This window comes from Salmo salar, chromosome ssa27, assembly GCF_905237065.1.
Source record: "Salmo salar chromosome ssa27, Ssal_v3.1, whole genome shotgun sequence".
Taxonomy (NCBI): Eukaryota; Metazoa; Chordata; class Actinopteri; order Salmoniformes; family Salmonidae; genus Salmo; species Salmo salar.
Genome location: NC_059468.1, coordinates 18,801,995 through 18,821,624, shown reverse-complemented (window position 1 = coordinate 18,821,624; position 19,630 = coordinate 18,801,995). Strand labels below are relative to the sequence as shown.

At 42.9% G+C, this 19,630-nt stretch overlaps 1 protein-coding gene across 1 annotated transcript in view; it reads left to right on the top strand.

Annotated features, from left to right (window-relative positions):
• The window catches only part of LOC106588626 (phosphatase and actin regulator 4A), a 33,983-nt gene extending 25,946 nt beyond the window's left edge, over nucleotides 1–8,037 (top strand). Inside the window, 7 exon segments of the mRNA XM_045709210.1 lie at nucleotides 546–790; nucleotides 2,052–2,217; nucleotides 2,301–2,356; nucleotides 3,150–3,211; nucleotides 3,433–3,570; nucleotides 5,896–5,972; nucleotides 6,147–8,037. Coding sequence (XP_045565166.1) covers nucleotides 546–790; nucleotides 2,052–2,217; nucleotides 2,301–2,356; nucleotides 3,150–3,211; nucleotides 3,433–3,570; nucleotides 5,896–5,972; nucleotides 6,147–6,162 — 760 coding nt within the window. The 3' untranslated portion in view covers nucleotides 6,163–8,037.
• The last annotated feature ends 11,593 nt before the right edge of the window (nucleotides 8,038–19,630 follow it).

Below are 19,630 nucleotides of genomic sequence, written 5' to 3'. Positions count from 1 at the left end.
GAACGTGGTACCTTCAGGTGTTTGGAAATTGCTCCCAAGGATGAACCAGACTTGTCGAGGTCTACAATTTATTTTTCTGAAGTCTTAGCTTATTTCTTCTGAGTTTGAAGGTAGGCCTTGAAATACATCCACAGGTACACCTCCAACTGATTCAAATGATGTCAATTAGCCTATCAGAAACTTCTAAAGCCATTACGTAATTTTCTGGAATTTTCCAAGCTGTTTAAAGGCACAGTCAACTTAATGTATGTAAACTTCAGACCCACTGGAATTGTGATACAGTGAATTGTAAGTGAAATAATCTGTCTGTAAACAATTGTTGAAGAAATTACTTGTCATGCACAAAGTAGATGTCCTAACCAACTTGCCAAAACTATAGTTTGTTAACAAGAAGTTTGTGGTGGTTGAAAAACGAGTTTTAATGACTCCAACCTAAGTGTATGTAAACTTCCGACTTCAACTGTATATGCATACTTCATACCCACTTGATCACACTCTATTCAACAGTCAGATTCAATTGTTAACATTTCTCCCTCTCTCTCCAGACCTGAGGATGATGACTTTGACATTGAGGAGGAGTTGGAGAAGCTTCATCCCAGACGGATGCTGCCCCCCAGGCAGCCTGAGCTGGAGCCCAGGAGCAGGAGGGGTCTGGTGGTTGATCCCAGGGTCAGTGTAATCCCAGAGGGCCGGGGGCCCGGAGACAGCAGTGAGGAGGATGAGGAGACAGACTCTGACGGGCCCATCCTCTACAGAGATGACGATGAAGACGAGGACGATGATCCGCCAAGTAAGTAGATCTGAAGTCTGGTGATAATGTCACATGGATCTGGTGTTGATTTAGTGAGTAGATCTGAAGTCTGGTGATAATGTCACATGGATCTGGTGTTGATTTAGTGAGTAGATCTGAAGTCTGGTGATAATGTCACGTGGGTCTGGTGTTAATTTAGTGAGTAGATCTGAAGTCTGGTGATAATGTCACATGGATCTGGTGTTGATTTAGTGAGTAGATCTGAAGTCTGGTGATAATGTCACATGGATCTGGTGTTGATTTAGTGAGTAGATCTGAAGTCTGGTGATAATGTCACATGGATCTGGTGTTGATTTAGTGAGTAGATCTGAAGTCTGGTGATAATGTCACGTGGATCTGGTGTTGATTTAGTGAGTAGATCTGAAGTCTGGTGATAATGTCACGTGGATCTGGTGTTGATTTAGTGAGTAGATCTGAAGTCTGGTGATAATGTCACGTGGATCTGGTGTTGATTTAGTGAGTAGATCTGAAGTCTGGTGATAATGTCACGTGGGTCTGGTGTTGATTTAGTGAGTAGATCTGAAGTCTGGTGATAATGTCACATGGATCTGGTGTTGATTTAGTGAGTAGATCTGAAGTCTGGTGATAATGTCACGTGGGTCTGGTGTTGATTTAGTGAGTAGATCTGAAGTCTGGTGATAATGTCACATGGATCTGGTGTTGATTTAGTGAGTAGATCTGAAGTCTGGTGATAATGTCACATGGATCTGGTGTTGATTTAGTGAGTAGATCTGAAGTCTGGTGATAATGTCACGTGGATCTGGTGTTGATTTAGTGAGTAGATCTGAAGTCTGGTGATAATGTCACGTGGATCTGGTGTTGATTTAGTGAGTAGATCTGAAGTCTGGTGATAATGTCACATGGATCTGGTGTTGATTTAGTGAGTAGATCTGAAGTCTGGTGATAATGTCACATGGATCTGGTGTTGATTTAGTGAGTAGATCTGAAGTCTGGTGATAATGTCACGTGGGTCTGGTGTTGATTTCAATCTCAGAAGTCAAACTCAAAGTAAGTACAGTACTATCAAGGAAGGCCCTTTCGTTATTAGTAAAAACAGTATAAATAAGGGAAATTCCAAATCGGTTTTTCTATTTTCTTCCTTCATTGCATATATTTTACTACTTGCAGGTAAAGCTAACCCAAATGAGAAGTGTAATCTGAGAAGTTTACAATTTTCAAATGTGATGGAGAGCGAAGGTATTGTCCCATGTTACTGGAACTGTTTGTCTGCACCACCCAGGTGCCTTGGCCAGCCGTGTGACAAGGAAGGACACCTTGGCTTTGAAGCTGGAGAGACAGCAGGAGAGAGATGAGCGGGAGGGAGGACCGGTACAAGACGGAGTCGGCTTGCAGAGCAGGGAGCAGTGGGAGGCACTCAAGAACAAGATCGGTACCACGCTCAACAGGTAACTACATCTAGAGATCAGTGTGAATTGGGGAGGGTGGTGTTCCACTACCCTAAACGTGTGTTGTGTGTTTCTCTAATCAGGAGGTTGAGTCAGAGACCCACAGCAGAGGAGTTGGAGCAGAGAAACATCCTTCCAGGTAACTCTCTTTCCCTCTTTCTCTGTCACTTTTATTTTTTGTCAATATCAACTTCATGCTTCATCTACACTCGCAGTTGCTTTAATGTCCTTCACCTCAAGATAGACAAGCATCTCTCTGGTTTTACTAGTAACCCAAAACGATCGATTACGATACATTAGTCTGTCTGCCCTATAGATGCCCCCTTGTGGTCTGTACGTGTACTTACATACAATAAAAGCGATGGCTTGATTCATGGTGCAATTTGACCATTGCACTTGTTTGTTCTTGAGTTTAGCATTGGCACCAAAACGGTAGTGCCAACACTTTTTAGAATTTGATATCATATTGTCCAAAAGGTATTTTCACTCATGTAGCCTGCAGGTAAAGTTTTTCACGTTTGTCTTCTCGTTATCTTAAGACTCTGAAAGCACTACTTAAAAGCGTTGTCCTTAGACAGCTCTGTAAAAGGACACCATAATATTCAGACTGCAGTGTATCTAAGACAATGCACTTCCTTGTCCCAGAGGGTAAAGACTGATTAAAACGACTCCCGTTACTCCTGTGCTGTGTAGACGCCAGGAGAAGCTCATGGCCTGGAGTGCTGGTCTAGGATCAGGTCCCCCCCTGACAATATAATAATATTCATTATGATCTAAAAAGGAAAAACAGATTCTAGATCAGCACTCCTATTCTGATAGGCTTAGTGAATATAGACCCTGGTCCAGTCTACTATTTTCTCTTTCTCTCTCTCTGACTAGAGGCATGTTATTGTTCTGTCTCTGATGGGATGGAATGTCTTGTCTTATTGTAGCCAGGAACGAAGCTGATATCAGGGCAGAGCGGAGCGAGATCAAACGCAGACTCACCAGAAAGGTTAGCCTTACTCACTCACTCACACACACACACCTAACACACACACAAACACTGCAGAATTGAAACACATTTAGATACAGTACACCAACGTGCATACACACACACCGGTAACAAAGCAATCGTACACAGATATACAAATAAAACACTGAAATGTAACTAACCAGAGTTTATCATTTTAGTTCGACAGTCACTCAGTGTGTTTTCTGTCTACCTCCTCCCAGCTGTCCCAGAGGCCCACCATAGCAGAGCTTCAGGCCAGGAAGATCCTGCGTTTCCATGAGTATGTAGAGTGTACCACGACTCAAGACTACGACCGCCGTGCAGACAAACCTTGGACCAAGCTCACTCCCTCCGACAAGGTGAGTCGCAGTTAAGCGACTAACCAAATACATTGTAGATTGTAAAAAATGGTAACAGTGCTCTTCAACTATAGTATAGAGTGAGAAATCTTTGTACCTTTATACTAGGAAGTCCTGAGGTTCTTTACTTAACCATTTCAGCAGGGTTTTGAATTCCAGACATACAGTTGAAGACGGAAGTTTACGTAGACCTTAGCCAAATACATTTAAACTCAGTTTTTCACAATTCCTGACAATAAATCCTAGTAAAAATTCCCTGTCTTAGGTCAGTTAGGATCACCACTTCATTTTAAGAATGTGAAATATCAGAATAATAGAGTGATTTATTTCAGCTTTTATTTCTTTCATCACATTCCCAGTGGGTCAGAAGTTTACATACACTCAATTAGTATTTGGTAGCATTGCCTTTAAATTGTTTAACTTGGGTCAAACATATTGGGTCGCGTTCCACAAGCTTCCCACAATAAGTTGGGGGAATTTTGGCCTATTCCTCCTGACAGAGCTGGTGTTACTGAGTCAGGTTTGTAGGCATCCTTTCTCGCACACGCTTTTTCAGTTTTGCCCACACATTTTCTATAGGATTGAGGTCAGGGCTTTGTGATGGCCACTCCAATACCTTGACTTTGTTGTCCTTAAGCCATTTTGTCGCAACTTTGGAAGTATGCTTGGGGTCATTGTCCATTTGGAAGACCCACTTGCGACCAAGCTTTAACTTCCTGACTGATGTCTTGAGATGTTGCTTCAATATATCCACATAATTTTCCTTTCTCATGATGCCATCTATTTTGTGAAGTGCACCAGTCCCTCCTGCAGCAAAGCACCCTGACAACATGATGCTGCCACCCCCGTGCTTCACGGTTGGGATGGTGTTCTTTGGCTTGCAAGCATCCCCCTTTTTCCTCCAAACATAACGATGGTCATTATGGCCAAACAGTTCTATTTTTGTTTCATCAGACCAGAGGACATTTCTCCAAAAAGTACGATCTTTGTCCCCATGTGCAGTTGCAAACCTTAGTCTGGCTTTTTTATGGCGGTTTTGGAGCAGTGGCTTCTTCCTTGCTGAGCGGCCTTTCAGGTTATGTCTATATAGGACTTGTTTTACTGTGGATATAGATACTTTTTTACCCGTTTCCTCCACCATCTTCACAAGGTACTTTGCTGTTGTTCTGGGATTGATTTTAACTTTTCCAAAGTACGTTCATCTCTAGGAGACAGAACGCGTCTCCTTCCTCAGCGGTATGACGGCTGTGTGGTCCCATGGTGTTTATACTTGCGTACTATTGTTTGTACAGATGAACGTGGTACTTCAGGCCGTTTGGAAATTGCTCCCAAGGATGAACCAGACTTGTGGAGGTCTACAATTTTTTTTCTGAGGTCTTGGCTGATTTATTTTGGTTTTCCTATGATGTCAAGCAAAGAGGCACTGAGTTTGAAGGTAGGCCTTGAAATACGTCCACAGGTACACCTCCAATTGACTCAAATGATGTCAATTAGCCTATCAGAAGCTTCTAAAGCCATGACATCATTTTATGGAATTTTCCAAGCTGTTTAAAGGCACAGTCAACTTAGTGTTTGTAAACTTCTGACCCACTGGAATTGTGATACAGTGAATTATAAGTGAAATAATCTGTCTGTAAAACAATTGTTGGAAAAATTACTTGTGTCATGCACAAAGTAGATGTCCTATCTGACTTGCCAAACTATAGTTTGTTAAGAAGAAATATTTGGAGTGGTTGAAAAACGAGTATTAATAACTTCCGACTTCAACTGTATACTGTGTCAAACTAAAATCCCAAGAATGCAGTATAACCACTGCTTAATGGCTTTGCTGAGTTGTCCCCAGAGTATTACCTGGACCAGTTAAGCTAGGAGAAGAGGTTGAAACATAAATTATTGCATACTTTCTGCTATTGAGGTTCAAAATCCCTGAGGAAAAAAATAATTTGACCTTTTCTTAGATTAAAACTGAGATCTTAAAACATTTGCTGTTTAGTTTTTTTAATTTGCAGGACTTTTATTGACAAGTTAATATCTTAAGAGGTTGATATTTATGAGTTTTGAGGTTCCAGGATTTGGATATGAGGCAGTGTGCTGTTGCAAATACGTCTGACAGCTGGAGAGAACAACATACTCTTTGGCTCCATTTTCATTTTATTCATATCCAAGAAAGATGGAATTCTGAACTGTAGGCACTGATCATTTGATCTGTTTCTGTACAGTACATTATTAACGAGTAGACCTGCTCTTAACGAGTAGACCTGCTGCCTGTACAGTGCATCACATAACACCTGACTCAATCTTTGCTCTCTATTCTATTCAATCTAGGCTGCCATCCGCAAGGAACTGAACGAGTTCAAGAGCTCTGAGATGGAGGTTCACGAAGAGAGCAGGATCTACACCAGGTTAGAGTCCTATCCAATACCAATATTTTATTTTATTTACCTATACCCTGACCGGGACCCCAAACGAACCAAGGTTTCTCTAAAACTCGAACTGTGGTTGAAATTTTGCAAGTTGAAAGCCTAGATCTTCTTAGCCAGTGCACATTATGACTTTCCTCTGTCCCCACTCCTCAGATTCCATCGGCCTTAGCTGTTCTCCCTGGCCCGGCTGCAGAACAAGCACTTAAATGCAATACTGAGCCGGGGGGTTGCAGGACTGCAATACGGTGCACACAGACCCCTGGTGACTGCAATTTCCACAGCCCCCTATCCTGGCACAAGCCTGTTCCTCTCCTGTAAGGAACACTATTGATGGCTACATCTGAAACCATGGACTAGAGGTAAAGCCTGTCTAACCATGGACTAGAGGTAAAGCCTGTCTAACCATGGACTAGAGGTATAGCCTGTCTAACCATGGACTAGAGGTATAGCCTGTCTAACCATGGACTAGAGGTATAGCCTGTCTAACCATGGACTAGATGTATAGCCTGTCTAACCATGGACTATGGATATGGCCCCTCAGTCCATCCAGTCATTGTTAAAACAAGGGACTATGGATGTGGCCCCTCAGTCTATCCAGTCATTGTTAAAACCACAGACTAGAAGTGTGGCCGATAGATAAACGACTTGCATCTAAAACCATGGACTAGGGATTTGGCCTCTTGGCCAAACCACTTACTGTTAAAACCATGGACTAGAGGTGACCTCCATCGGTCCAACCCCTTGCATATGAATCCATGGGACTACTGGTACTACTGTACTCCAGCGTTGATCTGCCTGACCAGACAACCCACAGGGAGAGCTGGAGAAGAACTAGCTGGACGAGGTGTAGTGGTTTAGGCCTATTTCAGCTGCCATTTTGTAGGTTCCCTGTGCCAACACTGACTATCAGAATAGGAAGGACAAGAGGAACAGACGGCGATTGTGACAAAGGATGTCCTGTTTTGTTCCTCACATCCATTCTCTGTCGTTCCCTAAAGCGAGAATGTTCCCAAGATGCCTTTACTGTACCTGGTTTTTAGAGTTCCTTCAACACTTTGCCCTATTTTTATTTGAGAACAGAAAATAATTGAATACGTATTGATTGTTGATCATGACGATGGTCAACATTAGTACACGGTAGTATTAATGATTTAATGTTCAACTAAATGTGATGCAGAACTTTGTTAGACTACATGACGCTGGTGAACCCCTCCAACGTGTGTTTATGGGTACCCAATGGTACCAACCTTATCTCTAATGGGACAACACATGGAGTGGTACGGAAACTGTACGGAGTAAATGTGAAATCGCTATAGCTAGCCTACATGTCGGTGATGGGTTTAGTTGTCCAACCACAAGACATTAGTTAAATTGAAACTCAAATGTGGTGTCTGCTAGTCAGCTATCTAGCTGTGTTACATAGACCTTATTCAGCGTCGCACCATTTTCCCCATACACAATGATGTGCATTTTAACTGTGTTCTGTTGATTATCTAAGTGATTTTGTGACAGCCCATAATATAAGCTGACTAATCGTTTGTTCAGCGTAGTAATAAGGAACCATATTGTTAATGGACATTTAAAGTAAAACAAATAAGGAAGTTGTACAATTTGAAACGTTAGAACTAATATAATTTAAGACAAAACCTAAAGCTTACATACACTATAATTATTTAACGGTTAGTGTTGAAAGACTGCGGCAGGAACATGGATATATTTTTACTTCACAAATTGTTTTATGTTACTTTGTGTATGTAGGCCATTGGTTGGCCTCAGCTGTATAGACTTATCCTGTAGATTGATTTAATTGACTTTATATTATGTCTTCCTAATGTTAACACAAAATTGTTTTTAAATGTAATTAAAGAGTTACAACAGTGCTATTTTCTAATAATGTTACAGAAATTGGTACCGAAAGAGGGTTCCCTTATTTTACAGATGTTTTGTTTTTTATAAAGATATCTTTAAAATGATTTGCAAAGCTACTGTATAAATGAATGGTCAACTCGCACTCAAATTAAAATAAATGGTTTACCATCCTAAAGAATGTTGTCAACTTGTCATTATCCCAACACTTGCCTTTTGAAAAACACTCCAGGTGAGGGCAGTATTATACTGTACAAACTCTTGTTTGGCTGCATCTTCAAACTGTTCTGGGTGGAAATCTCAGGGAAATGTTGTGTGTTTTGGGTCAACAATAGTCAAACTGTTATGAATCTTCACTATCATCATACATGCAGATGAAACGTGTAGCTTAACTCTGGCAATAGAGTATTCTTGTATTCTTCAACTGTTGATACATGGGATAAACAGCCTTCCTTGATCAGACATGTTATATCATACTGCACATCAAACCCCAAGTTAAATCGGGTCCTGTTTGCTCCTCTCTTTACAGCCTTTGAAATGCTAATTATCAAGCCACGTAATAGAGACACGTTCATTGTGCCCACTCGACCTCATGTTAGTTCTTCTAAGCCAATTAGCTGTAGAATATTGTTATGCAAGTTATTTAGCAAAGTGAATATCTAATACTCTTCTACTCTTTCTTTATTGCCTTTCATCTTTGCTGATGTATTCTGTTTTTATTGTTCCATTTCTTTTCTTTCATTGAGTCCTTGGACTATCAATTGTGGACAATGTGTTCCACCCACAATAGCCATCAGTGGGTCCTCTCCTTACTGATACCAACGTCATTCAGAACAGCTGCACCATCGAGATCATCTTGACTGGCTGCATCACTGCTTGCTATGGCAAATACACCGCCCTCGATCGCAAAGCTCAACAGAGGGTGGTGCGGATGGCACAGTACAGCACTGGGTCCGAGCTCCCTGCCATCCAGGACCTCTATATCAGCCGGTGTGTCAGAGGAAGGCCTGGAAAATTACTTCAGCCACTCAAGCCGTAGACTGTTCACTCTGCTACCATCCGGCAAACGGTACTGGAGCATCTGCTCTTGGACCGGTTCTACCCCCAAGCCATGAGACTGCTAAATACTCCGGGTATACATTTAGTGAACTATCTTGCATGGACTCTATGCCCACTTTAAACGGGTTGGCTGACAATGTCACAAATTATGCGTGCACATCAGGTCTGTGGTGTTATGATTCGGAATGGTCAGATAGTTGGCAACATTGGCAAGAAGCTGCCATGTGGGGAATCGTAGTTGGCTCGTAATCTTGTTACTGTGATACCATGTCTTGTTTTGACTCTTGTCATGTCTATGCTAATATGACAAAAATTTGCTAGCTAACCAACAACTGACTATGTACAGTATGAGAGACGAGTGCTCATTGTGCAAATGTAATTGTTTTCAATAAACATTTGGAAACTAAATATAGTTTACATGTTGTCAACAATCTAAGCCAACCCCATAGTTGTGCATTAATCGGATTTGTTGCAACCAATAAAAATGTAATTCTTTGGCCTGAATGAAAAGCGCTGTCTGGAGAACCAGGCACAGCTCTTCACCCATCGAACACCATCCCTACTGTCAAGCATGGTTGTGGCAACATCATGCTATGTTGAGGCCTTGAATGGAGCCAAATGAATGCAGCCAAATACAGGGAAATCCTTGAACCTAGCTGAAATCCTTGAACCTACCTAGATTTACGTTCCAACAGGACAATGACCTCAAGCATACAGCCAAAGCAACACTGGAATGGCTTCAGAACAAGAATGTGAAAGTCCTTGTGTGGGCCAGCCAAAGCCCAGACTTGAATTTCATTTAAAATATTTGGAAAGACTTGAAGATTAATGTTCACTGTTGCTCCCCATCTAACTTAACAAAGCTTGATAAACTCTGCAGGGAGGAATGGGAGAAAATCCCCAAATCCAGATGTGCAAAGCTGATACAGACACCCAAGGAGACTCAAAGCTCAAAGGTGGTGCTTCAAACTATTCCTGTAGTTAATTTTCAATAAATGAATGTGCAAAAATGTAAAAGAAAAATATATATATATAAAAAAAACTTTCATTTTGTCATTATGGGATATTGTGTGTAGATGTAACAAATATATTTTATATATTTTGAATTCAGGCTGTAACAACAAAATGTGGAAAAAAGCCAGGGATATGAATACTATCTGAAGGCACCGTGTACACACACACACACACACACACACACACACACACACACACACACACACACACACACACACTACACTGACACTCACAACCCCCCCCCGCACACGCATGCTGACAATACACGTTCACATTCATCATATACTGCTCCTATTCTGTACTTTTTTATTCTTATCTATCCTATTGCCTAGTAAATTTACCCTCCCTTTATGCACATGCACGGAGGATATACTGCTTTCTCGGGAACGGGCCCAAATCCTTGTCATTTGCGTGAAGAAAAGACGGAGAAAAAGGGGGCGGAGGTCTGGCTGCCTTCTGAGAATTTGTAGGCGAGTGAGTAAACCTCCACTACCATCCGTTCTATTGGCCAATGTGCAATCACTGGAAAATAAAATGGATGATAGACGATCAAGGCTATCCTTCCAACGGGACATTAAAACTATCTTATGTTTCACCGAGTCTAGGCTGATCGACGACACGGAAAATATAGAGCTGACGGGATTTTCCATGCATCGGCAGGACAGTGAGCTACGTCTGGTAAGATGAGTGGTGGGGGTGTGTCTATTTGTCAATAACAGCTGGTGGCGATGTCTAATATTAAAGATGTCTCGAGGTATTGCTCACCTCAGGTCGAGTACCTTATGATAAGCTGTAGACCACACTATCTACCAGGAGAGTTTATCTATATTATTTGTAACCGTCTATTTACCACTACAAACTGATGCTGGCGCTAAGACCGCACACAACCAGCTGTATAAGGCCATAAGAAAATGTTCATCCAGAAGTGGTGCTCCTAGTGGCCGAGGACTTTAATGCAGGCAAACTGAAATCCGTTTCACCTAATTTCTACCAGCATGTCACATGTGCAACCAGAGGAAAAAAAAACTCTAGACCACCTTTACTCCACACACAGAGACGCTTACAAAGCTCTCCCTCGCCCTCTATTTGGAAAGTCTGACCATAATTCTATCCTCCTGATTCCTGCTTACAAGCAAAAACTACATCTGGAAGTACTAGTGACTCGCTCAATACGGAAGTGGTCAGATGACACGGATGCTACGCTACAGGAATGTTTTGCTTGCACAGACTGGAATATGTTCTGGGATTAATCCAATGGCATTGGAGTGTACCACCTCAGTCATCAGCTTCACAGTGACCGTACATACATATCCCAACCATAAGCCATGGATTACAGGCAACATCGGCAACGAGCTAAAGGCTAGAGCTGCCGCTTTCAAGGAGTGGGACACTAATCAGGATACTTATAAGAAATCCCACTACGCCCTCAGGCAAACCATCAAACAGGTAAAGCGTTAATACAGGACTAAGATTGAATCCTACTACACAGGCTCTGACACTCGTCAGATGTGGCAGGGCTTGAAAACTATTACGGACTACAAAGGGAAACCCAACCGTGAGCTGCCCAGTGACGCGAGCCTACCAAATGAGCTAAAGGCCTTTTATGCTCGCTTCGAGGCAAGCAACACTGAAGCATGCATGAGAGCACCAGCTGTTCCCAGACGACTGTGTGATATCGCTCTCGGTAGCGGATTTGAGGAAGACCTTTAAACAGGTCAACATTCACAAAGCCGCAGGGCCAGACAGATTACCAGGACGTGTACTCAAAGCATGCGTGGACCAACTGGCAGGTGTCTTTTCAACCTCTCCCTGACCGAGTCTGTAATACCTACATGTTTCAAGCAGACCACCATAGTCCCTGTGCCCAAGGAAGTGAAGGTAACCTACCTAAATTATTACCGCCACGCAGCACACACGTCTGTAGCCATGAAGTTCTTTGAAAGACTGGTCATGGCTCACGTCAACAGCATCATCCCGGATACCCTAGACCCACTCCAATTTTGCATACCAGATCCACAGATGACGCAATCTCAATCGCACTCCACATTGCCCTTTCCCACTTGGACAAAAGGAACACCCATGTGAGAATGCTGTTCATTGACTACAACTCAGCGTTCAACACCATAGTGCCCACAAAGCTAATCACTAAGCTAAGGACCCTGGGACTAAACACCTCCCTCTGCAGCTGAATCCTGGTCTTCCTGACGGGCCGCCCCCAGGTTGTAAGGGTAGACAACAACACGTCCTCAACACTGAGGCCCCTCAGGGGTGTGTGGTTAGTCCCCTCCTGTACTCCCTGTTCACCCACGACTGTGTGGCAAAACACGACTCCAACACCATCATTAAGTTTGCTGACGACACAACAGTGGTAGGCCTGATTACCAAAAATGATGAGAGTTCAGAGACCTGGCAATGTGGTGCCAGGACAACAACCTCTCCCTCAATGTGAGCAAGACAAAGGAGCTGATTGTGCACTACAGGAAAAGGCGGGCGGAACAGGCCCCCATTAACATTGACGGGGCTGTAGTGGAACGGGTCGAGAGTTTCAAGTTCCTTGGTGTCCGCATCACCAACGAACTATCATGGTCCAAGCATACCAAGACAGTCGTAAAAAGGGCACGACAAAACCTTTTCCCCCTCAGGAGACTGAAAAGATTTGGCATGGGTCCCCAGATCCTCAAAAAGTTCTACAGCTGCACCTTTGAGAGCATCCTGACAGGTATGGCAACTGTAAGGCATCTGACTGTAAGGCGCTACAGAGGGTAGTGCGTACAGCCCAGTACATCACTGGGGCCAAGCTTCCTGTCATCCAGGACCTACTGTATATACTAGGCAGTGTCAGAGGAAAGACTCAAAATTTGCCAAAGATTACAGTCACCCAAGTCATTGACTGTTCTCTGCTATCACATGGCAAGCGGTACCGGAGTGCCAAGTCTAGGACCAAAAGGCTCCTTAACCCTTCTGCCCCCAAGCCATAAGACTTCTGAACAATTCATCAAATGGCCTCCCAGACTACTTACATTGTTGCCTTACAACCTGGAATTAAAATTGTATTTTTGGGGGGTTTATATCATTTGATTTACACAACACTTTGAAGATGCAAAATATTTTTGTTTGTTTATCAAGCAAGAAATAAGACAAAGAACTTGAGCGTGCATAACTATTCACCCCCCCCCAAAGTCAATACTTTGTAGAGCCACCTTTTGCAGCAATTACAGCTGCAAGTCTCTTGGACAGATCAATCTCCGCTGTGGAGTTTTGCAGCTCCTTCAGGGTTATCTCTGGTCTCTTTGTTGCCTCTCTGAGTAATGCCCTCCTTGCCTGGTCTGTGAGTTTTGGTGGGCAGCCCTCTCTTGGCAGGTTTGTTACGGTGCCATATTCTTTCCATTTTTTCTTTCCATTTTTTAATAATGGATTTAATGGTGCTCTGTGGGATGTTCAAAGTTTCGGATATCTTTTTATAACGCAACCCTGATATGTACTTCTCCACAACTTTGTCCTTGACCTGTTTGGAGAGCTCCTTGGTCTTCATAGTGCTGCTTGCTTGGTAGTGCCCCTTGCTTAGTGGTGTTGCAGACTCTGGGGCCTTTCAGAACAGGTGACTATATACTGAGATCATGTGACACTTAAATAAAGTCCACCTGTGTGCAATCGAACTAATTATGTGACTTCTGAAGGTAATTGGTTGCACCAGATCTTATTTAGGGACTTCATAGCAAAGGGGGTGAATACATATGCACGCACCACTTTCCCTTTTTTAATTTATTTTACAATTTTTTGAAACAAGTAATTTTTTTCATTTCACTTCACCAATCTGGTCTATTTTATGTATGTCTATTACATGAAATCCAAATAAAAATGTATTTAAATTGCAGGTTGTAATGCAATAAAATAGGAAAAACACCAAGGGGGTAAATACTTTTGCAAGGCACTGTATGTAATAACTACTTTGACAATTTGGGACTCTGCCAGTGACTCCCCTCACTGGTGTATAAAATAGAGAGTAGAGTACTTATCTGGGGAGATGCAACACAGTACGATTTTGGCTCGCTCTTCATCAGTAACCTACATTGATCTCCAATCTACATTATAAATAAGATAGAAGTCTATATGCCCATGTAGTTTTTTATTTGAAGTCAAAGCATTTAGCCAATGGGGCTCCCTGGTTCTGCCTTATTCGAGTTGCCATTGGCAACAATATGGTCCTGTTGAAAAAATGTTTCATGGTGTTTCTTCTGAAGCAGTTGATCAAAATCCTGTTAGCCCTTTCAAACACTGAAACATTTAAAAAAAAAGATTTAATGTACCTTCTCAGCTCTTGGAATTGGTGGACCTTTCCAAGCTCCTAAAACAGTAAGCCTGATCTACTATAAGATTTCCTTCTGGGTTGTGAGGTTGACATTTTAACATCAATCCCTACTATAACACTGACCCTACCTTTTCCTATTCAGTGGACTGACGGATGCAGGGATCTCTCTCTACCATGTAATCGTTGTTGTCATGTAGACTACCTTAGGCTTAGTTTCCCGTGACAGATGTGAGACTACCTCAGCATTGACTTCCTCTTCCTGTGGTTGACAGGCACATGGAATATTGTGTTGTCCGATATGTAAACGGAAGGTTGTGGAATGTAATGACAGTCATTTTACTGAGCTGAATGTCAACTGGCAATTTGCCGCTACTTACTTGATCACAAAACACACACTTATCTACCCATCTATCTATTTATGTCTATGTATTTGTTCACTTTAGTAAATTCTACTGTACAGGACATTATTGATCATGGCTATGAATTTGGTGTCATTTTGCTCCAACATATACAGTACCAGTCAAAAGTTTGGACATATTCAAGTTTCTTTTTGTTATTTTTACTATTTTCTACATTGTAGAATAATAGTGAAGACATCAGAACTATGAAATAACACATATGGAATCATGTAGTAACCAAAAAAGTGTAAAACATCTAAATATATTTTAGATTTTAGATTCTTCAAAGTAGCCACCCTTTTCCTTGATGACAGCTTTGCACATTCTTCGCATTCTCTCAACCAGCTTCACCTGGAATGCTTTTCTAACAGTCTTGAAGGAGTTCCCACATATGCTGAGAACTTGTTGGCTGTCTTCTCTTTCACTCTGCGGTCCAACTCATCCCAAACCATCTCAATTGGGTTGAGGTCGGGTGATTGTGGAGGCCAAGTCATCTGATGCAGCACTCCATCACACTCCTTCTTGGTCAAATTGCCTGGAGGTGTGTTGGCATTGTCCTGTTGAAAAACAAATCCCGCTAAGCGCAAACCAGATGGGATGGCGTATCGCTGCAGAATGCTGTGATAGCTATACTGGTTAAGCGTGCCTTGAATTCTAAATAAATCACTGACAGTGTCACCAGCAAAGCACCATCACACCACCTCCTCTATGCTTCACGGTGGGAACTACACATGCAGAGATCATAAGTTCACCTACTATGCGTCTCACAAAGACACGGCGATTGGAACCAAAAATCAGAAATTTGGACTCATCAGACTAAAGGACAGATTTCCACCGGTCTAATGTCCATTGCTTGTGTTTCTTGGCCCAAGCAAGTCTCCTCTTCTTATTGGTGTCCTTAAGTAGTGGTTTCGTTGAAGCAATTCGACCATGAAGGCCTGATTCATGCAGTCTCCTCTGAACAGTGTATATTGAGATGTGTCTGTTTCTTGAACTCTGTGAAGCATTTATTTGGGCTGCAATTTCTGAGGCTGGTAACAAATGAACTTGTCCTCTGCAGCAGAGGTAACTCTGGGTCTTCCTTTCCTGTGGCGGTCCTCATTATTTTTTTATCTAACTAGGCAAGTCAGTTAAGAACAAATGGCTAGGAACAGTGGGTTAACTGCCTGTTCAGGGGCAGAACGACAGATTTGTACCTTGTCAGCTCGGGGATTTGAACTTGCAACCTTTTGGTTACTAGTCCAACGCTCTAACCACTAGGCTACTCTGCTGCCTCATGAGAGCAGTCTCATCATAGCGCTTGATGGTTTTTGCGACTGCACTTGAAAAAACGTTCAAAGTTATTGACTGACCTTGATGTCTGACCTTGATGTCTTAAGGTAATGATGGACTGTCGTTTCTCTTTGCTTATGATACCATATGTGTTATTTCATAGTGTTGATGTCTTCATTATTATTCTACAATGTTGAAATAAAGAAAAACCCTTTAAAGAGTAGTTGTGTCCAAACTTTTGACTAGTACTGTACATCATTGGACACGACCAGGAAGTATGCATTAGGAACGTGTTGCTTTCCTATCGTATTAAAACCACACAATCTCCCTCCCCTCATTTAGTATCTGATGAAAGGTCTTTGGAGATCCACCATGTTTTGATTAAGAAAATAAATAACAAGCCTTTAGGGGAATATAGTATTGTAGCTTTCGATATGTTCCCACTGTATTATAGCAGCTTTGTGGTGACAGCCCAATGTTTCTCCTTCTGCAGCCTCTGTCCCTTCATCCCTCTCTACCCCTCTCTTTCTCCCCCTGCCGATATCTCTCTTCTTTCCTCTCTTTCCCATCTCTTTACTCCTTCTCTCCCTCTCTCTGCGCAGTTCTCATTCCTGTATAATAGTATTTTCTCCATCTCATGGCTCTTAAGTGTAAGTGTATAGATAGAGGATGGAGTCTGCTTGATGCACTTTACTTTGCAGGGGTTTTACCCAGGGAGATTTCAGAAGCCACATGAAGCTGTGGCGAATGGACCTCTCTCCCACCATGGAGACAGGGAGTAGAGTGCCTAAAATGTGCGATGGATCTGGGCTTGTGGGACTCTGAGATGGGAGATGCCTACGGGCTTCCTTCCCTTGAAACAGGGCTATAGGTTTTCAAAACAGCTCTTGTAAACTCAGCAAAAAAGACATGTCCTCTCACTGTCAACTGCGTTTATTTTCAGCAAACTTAACATGTGTAAATATTTGTATGAACATAAGATTCAACAACTGAGACAAACTGAACAAGTTCCACAGACATGTGATGAACAGAAATGGAATAATGTGTCCCTGAACAAAGGGGGGGGTCAAAATCAAAAGTAACAGTCAGTATTGGTGTGGCTACCAGCTGCATTAAGCACTGCATTGCATCTTTTCCTCATGGGCTGCACCAGATTTGCCAGTTCTTGCTGTGAGATGTTACCCCACTCTTCCTCCATGGCACCTGCAAGTTCCCGGATATTTCTGGGGGGAATGGCCCTAGTCCTCACCCTCCAATCCAACAGGTCCCAGACGTGCTCAATGGGATTGAGATCCGGGCTCTTGCCCTCCCCTGCCATGGCAGAACGCTGACATTCCTGTCTTGCAGGAAATCACGCACAGAATGAGAAGTATGGCTGGTGGCATTGTCATGCTGGAGGGTCATGTCAGGATGAGCCTGCAGGAAGGGTACCACATGAGGGAGGAGGACGTCTTCCCTGTAACGCACAGCGTTGAGATTGCCTGCAATAACAAGCTCAGTCCGATGATGCTGTGACACACCACCCCAGACCATGACGGACCCTCCACCTCCAAATCATTCCCACTCCAGAGTACAGGCCTCGGTGTAATGCTCATTCCTTAGACGATAAATGCGAATCCGATCATCACCCCTGGTGAGACAAAACCCCTACTCATCAGTGAAGATCACTTTTTGCCAGTCCTGTCTGGTCCAGCAACGGTGGGTTTGTGCCCATTGGCGACGTTGTTGCCGGTGATGTCTGGTGAGGACCTGCCTTACAACAGGCCTACAAGCCCTCAGTCCAGCCTCTCTCAGCCTATTGCGGACAATCTGAGCACTGATGGAGGGATTGTGCATTCGTGGTGTAACTCGGGCAGTTGTTGCCATCCTGTACCTGTCCCGCAGGTGTGATGTTCGGATGTACCGATCCTGTGCAGGTGTTGTTACACGTGGTCTGCCACTGCGAGGATGATCAGCTGTCCATCCTTTCGCGCTGTAGCGCTGTCTAAGGCATCTCACAGTACGGACATTGCAATTTATTGCCCTGGCCACATTTGCTGTCTTCATGCCTCCTTGCAGCATGCCTAAGGCATATTCATGCAGATGAGCAGGGACCCAGGGCATCTTTCTTAGTGTTTTTCAGAGTCAGTAGAAAGGCCTCTTTAGTGTCCTAAGTTGTCATAACTGTGAACTTAATTGCCTCCCATCTTTAAGCTGTTGGTGTCTTGCCAACCGTTCCACAGGTGCATGTTCCTGAATTGTTTATCGGATTATTCGAACAAGCATGGGAAACCGTGTTTAAACCCTTTACAATGAAGATCTGTGAAGTTGTTTGGATTTTTACGAATTATCTTTGAAAGACAGGGTCCTGAAAAAGGGATGTTTCTTTTTTTGCTGAGTTTGTCTGCTTATAGAAACTAATGTAGTTGAGAAGTTTCATCTCTTGCAGCTGGGTTACAGGTGTACAACACCACCACCCCTCTGTCCATTCATAGGTGTCCAAACCAAATGTATTGTTTCAATTCTAGGTATCATATTTATTTTCATGCAGAGGCTCAGGCAACTACCAAGAGTGATGAATACAGTGTATTCTGACCCCTTGACTTTTTCCACATAAATTAGTTTTCTTCCCTCATCAATCTACACACAATACCCCATAATAACAAAGCAGGGATTATAGCCTCGAGTCTTCTTGAGTATGACGCTACAAGCTTGGCACACCTGTATTTGGGGAGTTAATCCCATTATTTTCAGCAGATTCTCTCAAATTCTGTCAGATTGGATGGGGATCATCTCTGCACAGCTATTTTCATGTCTCTCCAGAGATGTTCGATCAGGTTCAAGTCCGGTCTCTGGCTGGGCTACTCAAGGACATTCAGAGACTTATCCCGAAGCCCCTCCTAGTTTGTCTTGGTTGTGTGCTTAGGGTCGTTGTCCTGTTGGAAGGTGAACCTTCGCCCCAGGCTGAGGTCCTGAGCGCTCTGGAGCAGGTTTTCATCAAGGATCTCTCTGTACTCTGCTTCGTTCATCTTTCCCTCAATCCTGACTAGTCTCCCAGTCCCTGCCTCTGAAAAACATCCCCAAAGCATGATTCTGCCACCACCAAGCTTCACCGACGGGATGGTGCCAGGTTTCCTCCAAACGTGACGCTTGGCATTTAGGCCAAAGAGTTCAATCTTGGTTTCATCAGACCAGAGAATCTTATTTCTCATTGTCTGAGAGTCTTTAGGTGCCTTCTGGCAAACTCCAAGAGGGCTGTCGTGTGCCTTTTACTGAGGAGTGGCTTCCGTCTGACCACTCTACCATAAAGACCTGATTGAAGACCACAATCCTGTCTCGGAGCTCTACGGACAATTCCTTCGACCTCATGGCTTGGTTTTTGCGCTGACGCACTGTGGGACTTTATATTTATCACAGGTGGACTCCAGTCAAGTTCTAGAAACATCTCAATGATGATCAATGGAAACAGGATGCACCTGAGCTCAATTTCAAGTCTCATAGCAAAGGGTCTGAATAAAAAAAAAAATGCATGAAATGAAAATGAAATGTATGTATTCACTACTGTAAGTCGCTCTGGATAAGAGCTCTGGATAAGAGCGTCAGCTAAATGACAAATGTAAATGTACTTATGTAAATACGGTATTTCAGATTTTATTTTTAATACATTTTCAAAAATTGCTTTGCCATTATGGGGTACTGTATGATGATTGATGAGGGAAAAAAGTAATGTAATCAATTTT